At 40.7% G+C, this 21590-nt stretch overlaps 1 protein-coding gene across 13 annotated transcripts in view; it reads right to left on the reverse strand.

Annotated features, from left to right (window-relative positions):
* The window catches only part of LOC149307144 (tight junction protein 1-like), a 248817-nt gene that overhangs the window by 174291 nt on the left and 52936 nt on the right, over positions 1-21590 (reverse strand). For all 13 annotated transcript variants that reach the window (XM_089538383.1, XM_089538386.1, XM_089538399.1 and 10 more), the window contains one exon: positions 16955-17087. In XM_089538383.1, coding sequence (XP_089394509.1) covers positions 16955-17087 — 133 coding nt within the window. The remainder of the gene's footprint in view (positions 1-16954; positions 17088-21590) is intronic.

Below are 21590 nucleotides of genomic sequence, written 5' to 3' on the forward strand. Positions count from 1 at the left end.
TCACCATCACCATCATCATTGTCATCCACACCATCATTATATGACATGCTTTTTAAATAATATATCTCAGTTTTCCTGTTTAGAGGTTTTTTTCCCCTACAACATGAAGGTATAAAGTCCTCTACAGTCTACAGTGTGACCTCCTCATGGTTCAAAACATAGAAAAGAAGCACAAAACTGGAATCGCAGTTCATTGTATGCTCGCTGCCCACATTGCAAAAGGGTACTTAGAACAAAATTATTGCATGATTTACGGCAGTTAATGGAAGGTAAATACTTCTGACATTCCTTAAATTTTAATCCATCTATATTTCATAGGCTTTCATGTAATCTATCACCCTTTGAGAAATTGCTTCTTTGTCTTGCATAACAGATTGGCAGCTTTCCATCTTTTTGCCTGGCTAAATAAAAGGAGCAGCCCATTTGAGGATAGAAGTCTGCATTTTGGAAAAGGGAGATTCAACCTTTATCATCAAGAACATGAATAGCAGAGGTTTCCATTTATATCACACTAGATATTAATGTCAATAATCATGCTGAGCCACATTTTTTAATTATTATTTTCACTTCTGTAACTTTCTTCCTGCTGCATAACAACCCACAAGTTAAACAAGCAACAAAATACATTCACAGTAAGATAACCAACAGTTTAATTTTTTGATTGATCGTCTTATTTATTTATTCTGTATCCAGTATGACATATTAAAGAAGCATATAAGACACCTACATGCATGCAACTAAGAAACCTTTAACAATATCTAGCAACACAAAAACAAAAAGATACCACCCATAACAGTAAACAGGCAAATAGACTGACTTCCAACTCCCTCCATTATATCTAATTATAAAGTACTTTTTCAGTTTCATCCTTACATCATATCTCTGCAACAGACAACCAACAGTTTACACAACAAAGCAGGATACACAGTCTAAATAAGGCATAAACTTAGTATAGTAAAAGTCACAGGTGTTAGGGAGGAAAAGCTCGCCCAAACCAGGCAAGTGGGTGGATTACACCTTAACTCTGCTAGTTTCTGGAACGATGCATTAATTATGCAAGGATCTGGAATCTGATCCAGAGGTCACTAGGGTCACACCAGGTCTGAAAGAGGATTAGCCCCTTTGCACTTATATCGCAAACTGGTCTGCAGCCTGGCAGACTGAAATCCAAGCATCAACAATCCAGGGTTGGACCAAAGAGGGGCAATGGATACGAGGACATTGAGCTTGCTGTCGGCATCATAGAAACGTGTGTGTGGTGTGCCTTCAAGTCATTTCTGACTTATGGCAACCATACGGCAACCCTATCATGGGGTTTTCTTCGCAAGATTTGTTCAGAGGAGGTTTGCTATTGCCTTCCCCTGAGACTGAGAGTATGTGACTTCCTCAAGGTCAGCCAATGGGTTTCATAGCTGAGCTGGGAATCGAACTCTGGTCTTCAGAGTTGTAGCCCAGCATGCAAACCACTACACCATGCTGGCTTTCCACAGGGACATAGGAAACATGTATATTGAGTCAAATCATTGGTCCATGTAGTGCAATATTGCCAACTCTGACTGGCAAAGGCTCCCCAGGGTTTCAGGCAGGACCCATAGAATCGTAGCATCATGGGCCATCTAGTGCTGCTTCTGCTCAGTACATGATCTCCAACTAAAGAAGACATCCAGAGAAGGAGAGCCCACCACCTCTTTAGACCAGTGATGCCCAAACTCTGGTCCTCCAGGTGTTTTGGACTTCAGTCCCCAGAAGCCTCAGCCATCTTGGTCAACCGTCTGGGATTCTGGGAGCCAAAGTCCAAAAGACACCTGGAAGGCCAGAGTTTGGGAATCCCAGCTCTAGACAGTTGGCTCCATTGCCGAACTGCTCTTACCATCAAGAAGTTCCTTCAAATGTTCACTCAAAATCTACTCCCCTTTAACTTCAAACCATTAGACCTGGTCCTATCTTCTGGGGAAGCAGAGAACAAGCCTGTCCTCTATTCTCTGTGACAGCCTTTTAAATATTTAAAGGAGTGCCATCATGTCACAACTAAGTCTTCTCTTTACCAGATGGAACATGCCCAGCTCCCTCAACCTCAAGTTTTCTTCTCCATACCTCTTATCAATCGAGTTGCTTTTCTCTGAACCCATTCCAACTTGTCTATGTCCTTCTTAAAATGAGGTACCCAAAACTTTCTCAGCCCTATGTGGAAATGCCAAAGATTGGTCCTGCATGCAAAGCGTCTGCTCTACCAGCCCAGTTTCTTGTCAGAAATCCAGACATTAGTTTTTCCAGCAACAGCTGGAGACTAAGGCTGCAATCCTATACAAACATATGACCGATAAAGCACCATTAACTAATTTCTGATACATTCTGCATAGAACCAAACACCCAGCAAACACACTGGCTGAAAAAGAGACATGGCACAAGCGAGTCCATTCCTGTGCTGCCTGGTACATGTTCTCTCTGTATTTTACTCCCCAAACCCGGCAACATTAATCTTCAACCCTGGCAATGTTTTCATCAACAGACTGACATTTTAACAAAACGAATCGCATGTTAAGTAACTCGAGCAAAACATCCAGCTCTGCTAACTCAGTTTCCCTCCCCACCCCGAAAAGTATTATTAACTGCAAAAGACAATTGTGGTTACATTGAACTAATAGATTTAGTCATTGATGTTCAGTTCCTTGGCAAGGATTGCCCGCCAGTCCAGAAATAGCAAGATAAGTCTGTTCAGTCATCCTGCCCTTCTGGATATCGCTGGTGGATATTTCTCCTTGTTTTGCCAGCATTCATTCATGCCTTTTGGAGATGAGCGACCAAGGCCACCCTCGTCGCCCACATCAACGATTAGTCATGGTTTTGACTGTTCCTGGGTCAAAGTTGGGAACGAATATGGCAGCCCTGTAGGCGGCATGAGACCCACTGGGCTTATGATGGGAAGGGGCGCCATCAGCTAGTCCTGATATGGCAAAGCTCTGTCAGAAAGACGCTGGCGGGGAGGAATAGAGGATGAGGCGAATGACCTAATCGGTTTCCCTGTCAATGACATGCTCAAGTCTGTGAGTTTCATGACGGTTGACAGTATCACAAAGTTTGATAGGCATTCCTCTTGAGAGGGGCAAAGATCAGGAAGAATCAACATCAACTACAAAAAAGAACACAGGAGTCGTGACACAGGGAGAGAACTGGGATGCGGGCGATGGATGGATGGATGGATGGATGGATGGAAACGCATCCTGTTTGGAGGCAAAGCATTTGCTACGTATTTCTTACAAGAACACTGAGCACTGTAAGAGAAATGAAGTTGTTGGCTTTATTTATAATGGTTATTCTGTTGGCCTATCATGCCTTGACAGCCAGAGTGGTTCCCAGGAAAGACAACCCCATTCTGAATACACAGAGATTCAATAAATGATATTTTGAATGTTCCTGATTGTGTACCACACCTTCCCTCTTTTTCTTTGTGAGCATCAAGACCTATGCTATGGAATTATGGAACTATGGTTTGTTGTTGTTATTCTGATAAAGAAGGCTCAATGTCTCAGAAAACTACAGTTGCCAGAAATCCACAGCATTGAGCCCTGGCAGTTAAAGTGGTGTCGAATTGGATTATTTCTGTAGTGTGGATGCAGCCTAGGTCTCTCTTTACCCTCATTCTACTTACTGTAACACCACTGACCAGAAGAGAGCATAACTGGAAATTCAACCTTGACTTATTTTATATGCATCGTTGTTGTTTTTTTACAGTTTGGCATTGAATCCTGGTGCGCCAGAGTCATTTGGAGAGATGTTGGGTGACCATATTTCAGCTGGATGCCGGTGGATTTGAGTTTAGCCCAAGCCAGCTGGCAATGCCTGGGACCACTATTGGCTGGGCTTCTGGAGGCCTCTCTCTCTTCAGGGAGGGCAAGATATAAGGCGCTGAATAAGTGGAAATTAAAAAACCTGTCAGCTCAAGAAGGCCAACCTTAGCAGATTTTCTGTAAATGCTTGGGGCACCCTAAATAAATAAATAAAGACTAAACTAATCCCATTTGCAGCATTAAAGGATTTAAGCAAAAGCCATTTTAAAAGCATCAAGATAGCATTAATAATGATGTCTGAACATGGCGTGGCATTGCTGGCGACACCATAAGCTTCATTTAAAAAAATTATGATTTGCAAGGTTATTTTTGTTTTTCAGATGCCTCAGAGTTGAGGGTGGAGCGGGTGGGAAAAACAACTTGTTTTCTTCCTCTGCACACTTTTAAGACAGCGATCCTCAAACTATGCATTTTGGAGTTGCCCTTGTGGCACCAGTTGGATTTCTCTGAAATCCCAGTTGCTCAGCTCTCTTAGCCCTGAAGAAGAAGAGCATTTTTGTTGTTATTGTAATGGCTGTGTCTCCTGTATCTGAAATTCCAAAATCTGAAATACCCCCAAATCCAAAATTGTCCACATGAGTGGCTGAGAGAGTGACACCTTTGCTTTTTGATGGTCCAGTGTCCACAAACTTTGGCTGCATCCACAGTAGTTTGTGGTTTTGTACAAACTGCAGTTTGTTGGGTCACCAGAGCTCTCCGACAGAAAAGGCTAAAATGTCTCACAAAACTACAATTCCCAGAATTCCACAGCATTGAGTCGTGGCAGTTAAAGTGGCATCGAACTGGATTATTTCTGCCGCACAGATGCAGCCTTTGTATTATGCACACAAGTATTTCAAATATTGTGTAGAAAATTGCCTTTAGGCTAGAAAGGGTATACAAAATGTACATGGATTTCACGTTTAGACTTGGGTCTCTTCTCCATAATGTACATGCAAATACTCCAAAATCCAAAACATTTCTGGTCCCAACCGTTTTTGATAAAGGAGGCTCCACTTGTGTGTGTGTTTGCATGTTTTTTTATGCACATGTATATTTCTTTTGCCAGGCAGATAATTCCACGTAAGTGAAATTACACTAGTATTTCATATTATACTACTTAACCCAAAGTATTAAGAAAAAATACTCGAAAAAGTGCAATTCTTGTCAACCTAGCCAGCATTCCCTCTTGGGGAGATTAGACTAGATCCCAAAGTCTGGTCCTCCAAGTGTTTTAGCCTTCAGCTCCCAGAAGCAACAGCCATTTTGGCCATTCTGGGAGCCGAAGTCCAAAATACCTGGAAGAACAGAGTTTGGGGATCATTGGCCTAGATCTTGAACTCTAGGTAGCCAGTGGTGGAAAGCAAAGGAGATATGGTCCCAAAGGGATGACATATTATAGACCTAACTCCAAATCACATTCAGTATTATTTGCATCATTTTGGTGAGAAGCTCAACTGTTTCCTCACTGTCCTTTTCTCTTATCCTCAATTATGGTGTTTCCTTCCCTCCTTTCCTGTTTCAAGGCTATAGTCCACTATATCCCATGAAGCTAGGGTTGCCATAATTGTCCACTTTTACCAGGGACAAAATGTGGAACAAATTCAAGACCAAACTGTAGGACAACTGCAGGACAAAACTCAGCCCAAAATGTAGGACATTGAAGAAAAATGGTGGACCTTAAATGTCCTACATTTTGAGCTGAGTTTTGTCCTGCAGTTGCCCTACAGTTTGGTCTTGAATTTGTCCTACATTTTGTCCCTGGTAAAAGTGGACAATTATGGCAGCCCTACATGAAGCAAACTATGGTTTATGTTCTCCTACAAACCATACCCAGAAACCACGGTGAAGGAAATTTCCATGCAAGAAAGGAAAGGTGAGGCATACTTTCCCAGACTAGTGCCTTGTTGTGGTTTTAGACCAGCTCCCATGAGCCTTCATCGTTGGCCATATTACTTGGGGATGATGGGACCTGCATTCTCCAACATCTGAAGGTTGGGGAAGGCTGAGTAGTCAAAGCATAGGGAAGGAAACTTGCAAACTAGACAACAAGGAATGTGTGTTATTCAGTTAAAAGAGCTGAAATGAGAGGAAGCAGATGTGTTTTTTTCCCCCTCATATAGATACAAAATAATTCATCTTGGGATAAAAACAAATCAAAACTTTTTTAAAAGTGATGCATTAACATATATGTGAGTTGTTTCATGGTCTTGAAATTAAGCAATCTGTAAAAGCATTTTTGTTTTATTTTGTTTCTTATTTTGCTAAAGCTGGACTGCTAATATTCCCGCCACCATTTGTTTCGGTGACAGCTTCGCTCTCTCTCTCTCTCTCTCTCTCTCTCTCAAGCTCATGTATAAAGATCAATAAATCAAATTACAGTTTTCATGACCAGGCTGCTAAAAATACAACTTAATCTCTTTTATGTGGAGCTAGAATGCTGATTCATACATTACTTGGGATAATACAGCAAATGTTATTTAAGAGAATGGGGTGTTATCGGACTTGCCTGGCATTGCAGGGAAAGTGCTTATCTGTAATTTATGTGGTTAAATCCCCTTGAATGTTTTCTAGGTTTCCTTGTATTTAAGCGATTCCTTCCAAAATTTGCAAACTTTGCATTAAATACTCTGTTTCACAGATAAACAGCATGAGTTCAGCATAACATGTCATGCTCTTACCTTCAGAAGCATGAAGCTAAGGGGTGGGAAAAGAGAATGCAAAAATGTTTTTTTTCTGGATGTCTGTGTTGGTCAGTTTTAACCTGTTTTTCATATTTCTTAGAAAAGAAATTGTTTCTCTGAAATATTTCTGGCAGTGCTGTGACTCTTAGGCTGGAATTCTGTGCTGTGTGTCTTCAAGTCGTTTCCTACTTGAAGATGAGTCTATCATGGGTTTTCTGAGACTGAGAGAGTGTGACTTGCCCAATTTCCAGGTTTCCATGGCCAAGCAGAGATTCAAGCCCTGGTCTCAATGGTTCTGGTCTCCAGATTCCAATGCTCAAACCCAGTGGGTTTCCATGACCGAGTTGTGATTTGAACCCTGATCTCAAGAGTCATAGTCCAATGCTCAAACCACTATTTCAAGTGTAAAAAATCATAGAAGTAAGCATGGTCTCAAGGCATCATCCACTTAGTTCAGTAACCATTCAGTCTTCTTCAGAGCTGCTCTTGACAAAGTCCCACCATCAACATGAGCATTATTCCCTCCTATAGTGCTAATTTTTTATAAGCTTTACCACTAATGCTTCTCAGTATAAACCTATTAGGGGTTGTTAATTCTTCTCATTTCCCCCCATTCATTAAACTTGATCTTTTTGACTCCTTGCTAGCATTCGACTGCCTAAAAAAATGTAGAGAGGGAACATGGGAATGCTTTTGGTGCTGTCTGGGTTGTATTCAATCTTCCCAAATACTCACATGCCTCTTCCTCTTGTAGGTCCCTCCGCTGGCTTCCAGTTCAGGCCAGGGCTCATTATAAGCTTTTGGTTCTGGTATTTAATGCCCTGCAATTTAACCTCCCCTTGTATTTGGCTAGCACGATATGTACCATCTAGAAATTTATGATCCGTAGACAAAGGATTATTGGTGGTTCCACCAACATATATGGCTCTATCAAGGATGAGAACCTTTCAGGATCTGGCTCTGGATTAGTGGAACAGTCTTCCTTTGCACCTCTGGCTGGCAGAGGATCTGATCCACTTCCATAAATGGTTGAAGACATGCCTCTTTGATTCACTAGATTAAGTTGCTGAGCATGTCTAAAGGTGGCTGAGATGGGACCTGTTACCCTCATGCACCCCTTACCTCCATCCACTGTTGCTTCAAGTGAGCAGATTCCCATTGCCAAGTCTGATGCAGAAAAATGGTTCCTGGCTGCAATCACATGGCCAATCATTTTGTTTCCACAGCCTCATTCCCACTTACAAATGAATCAGGTTGCGATCTGAATTGATGGATCGATTTGACAGCGGAGTGTGGTTCACACTACATTTGCCCCGATCACATTTTCCCCCTGTAAAATAGCCCACTTATGGTTCACATTCACAAATAAATTGATTCAAAATGGACCCACTCCAGCTGGCTGAAGGGCAAATTTAAATTGATTCCAATCCGCATCTGGTTCACACTTGCGCAGAACCAATTTATCCAAAAAGATGCGGAAAAAATCAGCGTCAAAAAGAAGTGGGTTAAATGGGTCTAGTGCATGGCCCCCTTCTCCGAATCACTTCAGAGATTCGGTTCAAGTGCAAACCAGGGTCATTTAAACTGGTTCAAACCAATTTGCAATCCAGTTTAAAAGGTAGTGGATCTGACATGGTGACAGGGGTCTACTTGTAGCAACAATGGACAGAAGTAAGGGATACGCGGGGCTATCTGATCAGCCAGGGTTTGCCACAGAGGTCCAAAACACACTCCAGAAATAATCCAGGTGAGACTGCTTTAGCTGCTCTGTCTCAATGCTAGGGAATCCTGGGAATTGTAGTTTATCATGCTACCAGAGCTCACAGAGAAGGCTAAATGTCTCACAAAACTAAAGTGTGCATCCTTGTGCTATGTGTAAGAGCTCCACATTTCCCAGCAACACGCTCCGTGAAAACATGAAGCTCTCTGTGTTCTCAACCCCGAAGCGTAAGGTGTGATTAGCCAAATGCAAAGCCTTGCTCCCTCTCTTCCACCTTTGCAAAAGCTTGTTTCTGTCACTTCACATGCAGCAAAGCAAATTGGAGCAGAAGTCTGCAGCAAGAGACCGAAGCCTTTAATTAAATCAGATTCCTAAGCATAACCAGTGGCAGATGGTGCTGGGAATAAATCAACCAGGTTTATCATTCAGAGTAAGATATCTGTATATGTGATTGTCAAGGTAAAAGTCCCCCACACGCACTTTCTCCGTAAATTAATATTTTTAGGCATTTGGAATGTATTACTGAAACCTCATTAACAAAGGAGCAACTTTGCTTTTGTTCAAGGACTACTTGTGGCTAAAAGTTCTATTTCTTTTAAAATTATAATGATATTTTATTTTTAAAAAAACATTAACCATTTTTTCCTTTGTTCTGCAAATACACAGACTGCACTGTTATGGCCAATAAGTGCTAAACTAAGATAAGAAGACATAAAATTACACAAATTACCTTAAATGCCACTGAAATTACTGAGTTTGAATTGCACACAGCAGGAAAAAGAAAGATTACCCTGCTAGGTTTGGTCTTGTTCTCCAAGGCTGCATCCGCACTGCAGAAATAATCCAGGTTGACACCACGTTAACTGCCATGGCTTAATGCAATGGAATTCTGGGAATTGTAGTTTTGTTATAATACCTGAGCTCTCTGACAGAGAAGGCAAAGTGTTTCACAAAATTACAGTTTCCAGAATTCCATAGCATTGAGTCATAGCTGTTAAAGTGGAATCAAACTGGATTATTTCTTCAGTGCGAATGCAGCCGAAGAAAAGTAAGCAGAGGTACAGAGAAACCATGAATAAAGATGACAGCAAAGAGCTGCCTTGGAAAGCTGAGAGTGACCATTAGCTTCCAGCATTTGGTGGGAATCAGGACCTGAGACAGATCTCAGGGAATGCAGAATAGCAATAAGCATGGTACATTTGAATAAGGAACATATATGCTCGGCTGGAAAGTCTGGGAGGTGTCATCTGAAAAAGTAACTTGTCAGATCTCTGAAAGAGACTATAGCTTAGCTTTCTCCAACCTGTTGACCTATAAGTTTCATTTAAAACTGCCATCATTTGCAATCAGTGTGACAAACAGAAAGGGAAAATTCTCTTTTCAAACTACAGGTCGAGTCTCCCTTATCTGAAAATTCTTGAAGCCAAAAGTGGTTTGGATTTTGGATTTTTAAAATGTTTTACTTTGGAATATTTGTATATACATAATGAGATACTTTGGAGGTAGGGACCCAAGTCTAAACATGAAGTCCATCCATGTTCTGAATGCACCTTATACCCAAAGCCTGGAGGTAATCTTATATTCAATACTTTTAATAACTTTGTACATGAAACAAAGTTTGTGCACACTGGACCATCAGAAACCAAAGCTACCCATGTGGGCAATTTTGGATTGTAGAGTATTTTGGATTTCAGTTCTGGATAAGGGAGACTCAACCTGTAGCAAGATATCTCCCCTGGAGTACTGAACCATGCTCACTCCATGTATTCCTATTACTATTACACATAGAGATTAACACCAAACTCTTAACGCCAGTTTCCATCATGCCAGCACACAGAGACATATGCCTGAAATTCGGTGAAGGTGCCATACCTCAAGTAAAGGACACCAAGCCATATCATGCAAACAAGACAACCAAAAAGGATCCTTTTTAAAAAGGTTCACCATCAAGATAACACACTGCATTGGGCAACAAAACTAACACTGTGCATCTCTACAACAGCGTGTAGTAGCACCACTTTGAGCACAGCCAAAACATTAGAAACAATACTGTGATTCACGAATATATACATGCAAAGCAATGTTCCCCTCTCCACAGAAAAAGTCTATGACGTCAAATGTAGTTGCTCAAGTTGGTGGTTGTGTTACATGAATTGTTTGGACAGTTTGCGTATCACACAGTTTTTTTCATTAAAAAAAATTGTTTGCAATACAGTGGGCTCTTGGTATCCATTGGGGTTTGGTTCCAGGACCCCCATGGCTACCAAAATCCGTGGATGCTCAAGTCCCATTTTATACAATGGCATAGTAAAATGGTGTCCCTTGTATTAAATGGCAAGATCAAAGTTTCCTTTTTGGAATTTTTAAAAAGCATTTTCAAGAAGTGGATGGTGGAATCCATGGATGCAGAATCCATAGATATGGAGGGTTAACTATACATCCAATATCACACATGAACATTGTCATACTAAATATCTGGAAGGACTAGAAAGAGACAATATGAAATGAATATAATCTTTAAATTTAGTTTTGCCAAAACAACACTTGTGATGGAAGAGATTGGAAGGTTGCTAAATTGTGAAAAAAGCACAACTCTAATAAATTTTGTGAGCAATGTTTTAAGAAAACACCATAGTGGCTTGAAGCACTTCCAAGACTAGTCCGGGAGGGTTCAATTTATACTTCTCCCTCTTGATTCATGTTTTGCTCCAAAAGCAAGCTGGGATAAAAGGCAAAGCACTGAGGATGCAGCTGTGAAGCTGTAGTTTTGAATCCTCCGTACCAAGGAAGCAATAAAGAAACCCAGAGAACTTAGTGGGAAATCTCATGTGAACATTAATCCCAGATAATAAGGATTTTGCAAGTAATACTGATGCTGCACTCAGCATCATTCTCTATAAGACTAGATCTTTTCCTCATGAGAGAAGCAGCTATACTTTTCTGATATGGAGACGTGCTTTGCACGTCATAAGTCAAATGTTTTATCAGAGAAGCATGTGAAAAACTGATATTTGCAAAGACTGCTTTATGCATAGATGAAACAGAGAATTAGGATGTGTTTGGAGTTAGTCTTTGTAAGATTTTAAAGCTGCTCACAATACAGTGAGCTTGATGTATTTCTGTGGGTTGAATGCCATGTTCTACTCACAAATTTTTAACAGGACTAATTCAAAACTCCCACTTCCCTTCAACCTAAACATTATCAACATTTTTGGCCATTTTTGCTGTTGTGTAACATTGCAATCCTAGCGTAAATCCAGAATTCCAAAATGCAGCACAGACAGGCAAAACTGTGGGACACATTTCCCAAGGCAGAGAGAATGTTTTTTTGACAACCAAGCAGGTAGTGTAAGAAGGCATGCTCCAAAACCTCATGCATACATGGCCATCATACATCTACCATCCCACCTGCAGTGCATGGCACAGAGCATTTCATACGCCGGAAAGCCAAAAGCATTAGAGGAAAACTCATGTGTGCACACACACACACATACTCTAATATCAACCCAAAACATCCCTAGCAACCAGCACAACACAAGCCTAAATTTAGGCTGCTGATACTGAGCTAATATTGGAGACCCACCTACAGATGGCAGCCATGGATGGTTGAAGAGGAGGCACCGTTCCATTATAGAGATGGAGTGGGTTGCTTACCACTCTCTGTGATCATTGGAGATGAATTGGAATCAAGCACCCTATTGGTTTGTTATCTTGAATCCATGTATTTTGTAATTTGGGTCACAAGTTCTCCAAGTGTGAAGAAATCAAAGAGAGGGTCATCTGTTCCTATCCCTGTCCTTCCGCACAATGCGTTACTAGATCCATACCTGAGCTTGTGCATTCAAACACTGTGGATAAATGTCAGTGAGGACTTTTATGTGGTATGTATCAGACTGCTAGATCCATACCTGAGCTTCTGTGAACAGATACTCTGGATAAATGTGAATAAAGACTTTTGTGTGATACGTATCAGACCATATGCACCCATATGTGAATCCTCCTGGTATACGTGATGCTAGCCACATACAGCCCTCTGCCTGCAGCAAGTTGCCTGCTTTCTTGGTACATGAGCACATAAGTTCTGTCCTTGCCCTCCTTTCTCCTCCATATGCTCAAATCGCTGGATCATCATTTCATTTTAAAGCACGTGCAAGCCCTAGGGTTCAATATCCCATCCCTTGTGTCATGAGAGATAGGGTTGTTGTTTTTAATGCCAGAAATTCAATTCACCTGGGACAAAAGGACTATGAATCACATCTGAAACTCTTTTCTCATTGTACACAGATAACAGAGCTCCATCTCCAAAGAGCAAAAAAGCGGACATGAGTTTTATCTTTGGAACAATTTTTTAAAAAGAACCTTTTACATTTTTAGGAAAGAGTAAAAATTGACTCTGCAAAAATTAAAATCAAATCCAGTGCCTTCACATTTATTCTTATTTAAGTCTTTCCTCCCACACTTCCTTTAATTTGTACTGCCTTCTGCAAGGTATTTTTCAGACTTTTGTTACTTAGGATCCCAGTACAATCTTGAACTCAACTTCCATTCCATTGAGAACGAGGATCAAACTATACATTGCATTAATTGTGTTTCTTAATTAGCATGCACAGGACCCAATGTGCCTCTTTCTTAACAAAAGGCAGACACCAAAGTCTCTGATCCAGATTAGAAAAGAGATTAACACTTTTACTCAAATCCTGAAACAGCTGTTATCCACAAACAGAATTCTGGTTGGCTCTTAACTATTGCTGTTTTCTCCAAGGTTAGTCTCCAGGATATCACAGATTAAAATACAGAGATCTGAAGTGATAGGATATCTTGCCTCCTTAACATTTGGCAAAAAGCAGCCATGGCAGGCATGGTGGCTACTTTGAATTGGGATTATGATGCTGCGACAAGGAATCTCCTTTGCCCAAAGCTGTCCCTGATATTTTAATCCCTTCCTACCCTTATGGAAAATGCCCACATATGATGTGCCTGCATTCCCAAGGCCAGTACAAGACTTAAATCCACAGCTAGAAGGATGCTTGAGAATTACAAGGTTCCTGAGCCAGCATCTGGCACCAGAGCGTAAACTGCAGCAAGCTCCCTTCAAGAGCAGAAGCCCAGTTTCTTTGTATTTATACCATGCGTAACCAAGTGAGAAGCTTCATACATCAGCCAACCATGAGGATTGATGTTGCTAACCTTCCCACACAAGTTGCTTTCTCCCAAATTTTAACGAAACCAGAGATTCAGTTACTGCTCTCTGCCGTCTCACCTAGTTTGGCCCTCAGTGGTTTCTGGTGCATGGGGAGGGAGAGTTAAGTCCATCCTATACCTTCTTGTAGAAGGAAATGGGGACCATTGTGCTTGGAAAGGGACAGCTGTTCTATTGCACAGTTGGTTACCCTGCGTTTTGGAAACATCTATTATATTCTTTGAATGCCAGTTTCTCTCTGAAGTCCAAGAAACTGCTGCTGGATCTTCTCTTGGTAGTTAGGACCTCAACTGTAGAGACACTTTTCTGTACATACAAACAGCCCTAAGTGTAACTTCGTGTCTATATACATATATAGGTATATACATATATATGAGACATGTGAACACATATATACAATCTAAGGCAAGTCATCAGGAATATGAGCCAGTAGCAATTCTCATTATTGTGACAGCTGGTAAAACAGCTACTGCAGTCACAAGACATACAAACCAAGTACTTAATACCAGGGCCCACATTCGCAAGTGATTCTTTAAAATTAATGAGGAATTTTATGTTCTCTAGTTGTAACTTAGAGTAATGAAGCTTCCCCAGCTTATATGAGTTTACTGTCCCCTTCTGGCAGAAAACAGGAATTACAACATTGCAGCCTCAGTCGCTTTCAGTCCAAGCAATTGGAAGGCACGCTAATGCATCTGGAGCAGCTATGTCTGGCATAAATGTTAAGTTCTATCCCAAAACATAAGCACTCGGCTGGAACACACCAAAAAGTCCTATCAAGTAATCTATCTAGACCAGCATCCTGTTCAAGCAAGCAGTGGGTAGATGCAATATCTCCACTCCCATTGAGCTCTGTTATATTCTGTCACTTTACTGGTAGTAACAAAACAAAAAACTGGAAAGTACATCTTCATGATAGAAAAATGAAGAAGAAAAACTCCCATGAGATAAAAATCTTTTGGACCATCACATTAGCGCATGGGACTTTGCCTCATTCCATTCTTCTACTTTATTGGTAGGATCATCCTAAAATTGGAGAAGACTTTGGATGAAGTCTGTAATCACTGGTCCTCATAGTTATGAAGGTCAGATGGAACTGGAGGATGGTGATAGATAGTCCTTATAAGGCCACCACTAGAGTGACGCTCCATTCATGAGATCATGGCATTGGAAGGATCAAATTAACTAAACTGGTTCCACTTGCTAGTTCCAAGACCAACAAGGTCATCCTCAGGAGCAGAAGCACAAAGCCAGATCAGATAACCCTGACCCCTACTCATAAGAAGATCTAGATTTGGGCCTCAATGATGAGCCAGGAAGGGATGGGGCATCAGTGTCACCTGTAAGTTGCTCCATTGGAAACTAGCCCTTACTGATACAGTACAATGTTCCTGTGCTCTTTGCTGGTCAGCTCCCCTGAAATCTTGACTTTCCTTATCTTCAACCCACACATATTGATACTCATAGCAGAAATGGGACACGGTCCCTTGAAAATAGAAATCAAATGTGTGCTGCGTCTCACCCTGGAGGTTCCATATAGACCTTCAGCAGTAGTAGACTCTGAAAGACAGTATATTCCACAGATTTGTTTAAAGCCATTTAAGCTAATGGTCATCACTACGTCTTAACAGCATAGTTTTCTTACATGATGTGTGAAAAAGTACAATTTTATGGGTTCAGGTTTTATTAGGAGCAAATAATCTCCCTCTGGACCCTGTCATATTACACTGTTGTAGCACTATTATTCCACTTTAACTGACATGGCAACGTTCTATGGGATCCTGGAATTTGCAGTTCAGAGATGGGCATGTAGACTTTGTTACTAGAAACTCTTGGGACTCAATAAACTACAAATTTCCCTAAGATCTTGCCATGGCAGGTAAAGTAGGATATGGCACTATAACAGTCTAGTGTGACACAGATCTCTATGTGTACATCTACACTGTAGAAATAATACAGTTTGACACTATTTTAACTGCCATGGTTCCATCTTACAGAATTCTAGGATTTGCAGTTTTCTAAGCCATCAGCATGCTTTGGCAGAAAATGCTAAAGCTATTGTAAAAGTACAAATTCCTGGATTCCATAGGCTGGAGCTAAAGCACTTACAGTGATGCCAAACAGCATTATTTCTGCAGTGTAGATGCACCTTATATCTCCCCACAAACAACTCAAAATCTAATAGATCTCTATTATAGCCTTCCATTTTTGTTTGACGACCCGAAAATAATTTTTATAGCCTTCTAATCATTTTGCTTCTCATTTTCAGCAACTTGTCTAACTCTACAGTAAACTTTGGGATGAAAGAAATAGAACGATACAGTGAATTTCAAAGCTCTAGGGTCCTTTGCCCAATGAAAGCAGCAGCACCTTCTGTCTTCTCTGCTTTTTCCCCTGATCTCATGCTTCCCTTGCCTCCCGCTCTGGTTTGGGAATGGCTTTGAAAAATATTAACAGCTGTGCTCATGAGAGTATGCATAAAGAGCAGTAAAAGTAGAAATTCATGTGAATGATCAAAAGCAACTCTCCAAACCTGACTTAATACTGTACCAAATTACAGGCAATAAAGTGATCTAGACTGGGGAAAACAAGCAGAGATGCCCAAGAAAATGAATAAAGTGAATCTCACCAACAAAGTCATATATATAAGAGGCCACTCTCTCAGCCTAATAAACTGGCAACATGATGGTTTCGAATCTGAAAATTTGCACCGCTTCGTATACTTTCTGCTAGCCAGATTTCACATTTTATAGCCAGATCAAAAACAAAAGAAGGTGCACTTCCACAATAAACAGATAGTATTAACAAACGTATATTTACCAATGTTAACTTTAGCCAATCAATCTTAAAACACATACACAAAAAAGAGTTTTCTCCGTAAAATGGATAGCAATGGTGGAAAAATACAATTAAAATACTGGTGGCACAAGTGAGCATTTCTCGACCAAAGCGCGGTAAGCAAGAGTGTTCTTAATTCTTCCTTATTCATGAAAAAGAAAGTTACAGGAAAAGTCAGATGTCTCCTTCAAACCACATTCTCAGTGCAAAAGTTACTCCATACAACACGAGTATTGCATTCTCAGTGCAAACGTTTAAGCATTCTCAGTGCAAAAGTTGCTCATACAACATGAGCATTGCATATTTAAAAAAATCAACTTGAGTATATGGTACAGTCAGTCCAAAGATTCCTAAGTAAAATAAGAAACTCCAAATCACAGGGAAAAATCCAGATAAATGGAAGGACCCCCCCCCCTTTTCTGCTTCAAGATTTTGTTGCTTTTCTTGTTTAGTAAAAGGGAATATCAGCCTGCACAGACTTCTTTCCACATAGACAGAAGAAAAAGTGGTACTCAAGGAACAGTATTATCAACTCATTAACTTTTGGGGGTTAACCTGCGCCTTGGTGAACATACATTGCAAACCCACACTTATGTCCCACTGAGCTTTATATCACAACAAGCAATTGCTTTCACATTTCAGTAGATACAGAGATATATATGGTGCAAATAATGCAGGTACTTACATTAAACTCGCAGAAATCAAGGCTATCGAGGCTCTTGCTTCTATGTATTCTCCCTTTTATTCTTCTTAAAGAAGGCTTTCCTTGGCTTATGCTACAGTTAGAACCATTGGGATTTTCAGAAGATGGCGTTACCCTGTCAAAGAGAAATGACTGCATGTTAGGGCTATTGGGGTTGTTGCTGTTGTTTTGTAAAACCCAGAAACCACAAAGCCCCTTTTATGAATATTACTCAACCTCTTTACCCTGCCTCCACCTTCATCTTTTTTTAATATCCAAGCCCAAACACATGCAACTAAAATAAACATGGATACCACCCCATCTCTGGCTGTTGCCACATTGGAGAATTAATGCAGTTTGGCACTGCTTTAACTGTCATGGCTCAATGCTATGGAATTCTGGGATTTGCAGCTTGCTGTGGCCCCAGAGCTCTCTGACAGAGAAGGCTAAATATCTCACAAAACTACAAACCCCAGAATTCCATAGTATTGAGCCATGGCAATTAAAGCAGTGCCAAACTGCTTTAAAACAGTGTCAAACTGCATTAATTCTGCAGTGTGGATGTAGTCTTGGCTTCCCTCCCCTTCCTTGGTTGTTTTGCCTATGTCAGATTTCAGACGGGAAGCTCTTTGTGTAGCATTTTGTGCCCAAATGGTAGCATTTCAGTGCCCTGGACAAGAGGCATGCACAATAAATGTATAAGCAAGCCAGCAAGCAAGCAAGCGGTACTACTATTGTATCACACAATCCTAAATAGAGTCCGCCATTTCCAAATCACTGCTGGCTCAAGTTGGCCAAAGTGAGTGGAAAGGGTGGGATGGAAAGAATATTTGTAGTTATTTGTTCCTGGGTCAAAAATTGGATTTGCTGACAGTTGGGGAACTTTATCCGGGATAATAGAGTTGTGTACAATTTCTCCTGGTATTTGAACAGTGTGGTGTAGTGGTTTGAGTGTTGGACTAGGACTTTGGAACCAGAGTTCAATTTCCCGCTCAGACATGGAAACCCACTGGGTGACCTTGAGTAAGTCACACACTCTCAGCCTCGGAAGAAGGCAAAGGCAAACCCCTTCTGAACAAACCTTGCCAAGAAAGCCCCGTGGCAGGTTCACCTAAGGATTGCCATAGGTTGGAAACAATTGGAAGACATACAACAACTGCGATAACAACATTTGAACATCCCAATGTGTTATTTCTCCCCTTGTCTTCACTAGACGGTTATTTACAAATTTATGCTGATTTATGTTAAATGTTTGCAAATTTATCTGCAAGGAAATACAGAGGGAAGAGGGGATCCAAATGTACCGCGGGGAAAAAGCAACAACACAACCAAACGGTCTTGTGCGCTAATAAAACCTTCAAAGGCTATTTCTAGGCATACGTTCCATACAAATGTTCAGTCTGTGTCTGTGTACGTATGTGTCTTTGTGCGCGTGCATGTTTGTTTGTGTCCACATGTGTGACCGCATGCTCAGGAGCCTGCAAAAGGACTCCAAGTTCCCTTAGAGTCTTACGTTGTGAGATTCTCGTGCCCAAGCTGTCTATAGACCTTTGGCAGCAAGAGAGATTTAATCGGATGGAATCACACACTGTAATCGCCCTTTGACTTCTTGTACACTTCCTCTCCAGCAACTATTCTTAGCCATTTATTGGGGATAGAAGGCTGCTCTATTATGTCTCCCATTGGTCTGACCTAAGTATGAGAAAGGGAAGGCTCCAATATATATGAGAAGAGTTAAAGTACAGTACTTACATTGAGCCATGGATATGTCGACCCCATTTTTGGGGGTCAATTTTTTGACTAAAATTTCTAGACTTATACATGAATGTATACAGTAAATAAAAGCTCCACAATGACAATAATAGTGAGGATGATGACGAAGAAGAAGTTACATTTACACCCTTCATACATGGCTCACCTTCTCCACTCTGTCCTCCTAAGATCCTAAAAGAGTGGTTCTCAATCAAGGAGGCTTCAGATATTATCAGGTTTCAGCTCCCAAAATCCCTGCTCAGCTGCCTGGGACTTCTGGAAGTTGAAGTCTAAAATACCTAAAGCAACAGAGAGAAAGTCTGAAACCCAGTTACAAATGACTGATATAAAGCCAATGGAAGATCTTATTAGGTCATTCCTTGGAATGGTACTCCAATGGTTGCAAGGTCAACTACATCAGGGTTGGGGAAAATGTGATTCTCCAGTTGTTGCTGGACTACAACTTCCAACAGCCACTGATAACATAAGCCTACAATGAGGAATGCTGAAGACTTAACCCAAAAAGTCAGGAGGGCTGCATTTTCTTCATCCATGTTCTCCTTGCAACAGTGATGGATCATAACAGAAGCCTAGCTGGACCAATTTCTGGATTTATGGACAAGCTAAATGAGCTCATGACCTTAGATTACAGATAGTTCCTATGCACAAAATCTTACACCAAAGAATGCTATGGAGCCTTGTAACCTGACATAGTTTATGGCCTCAGCGGGTCTTAATTTGGCCTTGATACGTCCCAAGAACTATTGAGTCTGGCCTCCTATTGCCTACAGTGGCAAACAACTAAGGCTGCTGCCACACTGCAGAATTAATGCAGTTTTGATACCCACTTTAACTGTTATGACTGCATGCTAGAGAATCCTGGGATCTGCATTGTGTTGTAGCATACGATATCTCACAAAAGTACAGCCAGGGGCAGAAGGGGCTGCTGCCACATTGCAGAATAAATGCAGTTTGGCACCACTTTAGCTGTCACAGTGCCATCGTATGGATTTGTAGTTTGTCAGAGCTCTCTGACAGAGAAGGTTAAATATCACACAAAGCTACAAATCCCAGAATTCCATAGCATCAAGTGGTATCAACCTGGATTATTTCTGTGGTATGGATGCAGCCTAGGTTTTACAAATGCAATTCCCAACAATCAAAAATGTCCTCTTCCGCAATGCAACTTCTGTTCTTAAGCCGCTGCACAGAATGTAAAGCCGCTACCCTCCTCCTTATTAAAGTGAAACTTGTTCAATACATTTAAGAGCCTTCTTCCAAATCAACTATCGACAAATCTGTTAACCTAACAGCGAGATGATGATGATGTAAAACACAACATTAATTAGATAAATCAGATGTTCACCCCCCCAAAAAGCAGAAACAAAACCAGGTTACATTGACTATTTGTAATTAACTACTCAGTAACATCAGTTTTTCAAAACAGGCAATTAACTTTTGTTTCTACAATAAGAAATAACTGCGTCTTGTAAATGCCTTGTTTAAAAATATATTGGAAAACAGAAACTTTTCTACCAGAGTCACTGTGCTATTTTATATCAACATTACATTGCATGCCCCACGTTCCACTCAACTAGCACAACTAGTTGACCAAAATAGACACAACAATAATATATATTGTGTATGCGTATATATTGTACATATATATTGGACCAAACAAATCTATCACATTTGTGTTGGTTGTTTTTTGTGTATGTGTGAGGATGGAAGGACTGATACTACTCAGAACCAATATCCGAGCACATGTAAAGCATTTTTTCTTGGGTGTTTGAATCTTGTGGAAATACCCATGGCACTATATTCAGAAGCATATGGACTTGGGGCATTTTTATATCCTGAAATATCCTGGAATTCACATTGGGGTGAGCCACTCAATGAAAACGCTTTTATCTTCCTGGATGACTGGCATTTTGGCTTATCCAAAACAAAGATATAAATGGTTACCATAGTATGTTGGATTAGGACTCTAGGAGAAGATGGTTTGAATCACCATTCAACCATGGAAACCTCCAAAGTGATCTTGGGCAAGCCACCTTCCTTTAACCTCAAAGAAAGGCCGTTGTAAACCTCCTCTAACTAAATCCTGCCAAGAAAACCCTAAGTCAGAATCATTTGTATAGATATACCTCCAAGGAACAACAAAAAACCTGAGAAAATGCAAGCCTGCGACTAGCATGCATATATGTATGTGTATATATATATATATATATATATATATATAGTGTGTGTGTGTGTGTGTGTGTGTGTGTGTATAATTTCTCCTGTATGAGTCTTAACACCTTTGCTTGACAAAGAAGCCAGTGGAGCTTCAAAAGCTTGCAGCATATATTTTGTGCATTTTGGTTGGCCCCATAAAAACATTCCTGTTTTGTGGATTTTGGACGTTACTGTTATGTTATATGTTATTGTACTTTGCTATATGGCCAACACGGTTACCCCTGAATATGTTTCATGCACTATCCATAAGACTTGGAGTGAACTCTCACATGGAGCACGAAGTGTTCCAGAAAATAGCAAATCCAACTTTAGCATCAAAATATGCTTTTGTTGATGTTAACGGCTGTCGAGTGAGAATGCTTTGGGCTTAGTACTTGCAATGTGGTAGCTGCTAACGTTTCTCAAAAACTGCCATTGCTTTTGTTTAGGCTTACCATTTGTCCTGGAAAAAACAGGAATATCCTGGATTGAAGGGTTAGAAATATGTCCCCACCATCTGGGCCGGTTGAAGCAACAAACTATAAATTCCAGAATGTAAATTGATGGCAATATATAAACAACAACTGAAATACAGTGGGACCTTGGTGTATTCGCTGGGGTTTGGTCCCAGGGCCCCCTTGGATACCAAAATCCGTGGATGCTCATTATA

Source organism: Sceloporus occidentalis, unplaced genomic scaffold, assembly GCF_023333645.1.
Source record: "Sceloporus occidentalis isolate IW3139 unplaced genomic scaffold, rSceOcc1.0.p SCAF_9, whole genome shotgun sequence".
NCBI lineage: Eukaryota > Metazoa > Chordata > Lepidosauria > Squamata > Phrynosomatidae > Sceloporus > Sceloporus occidentalis.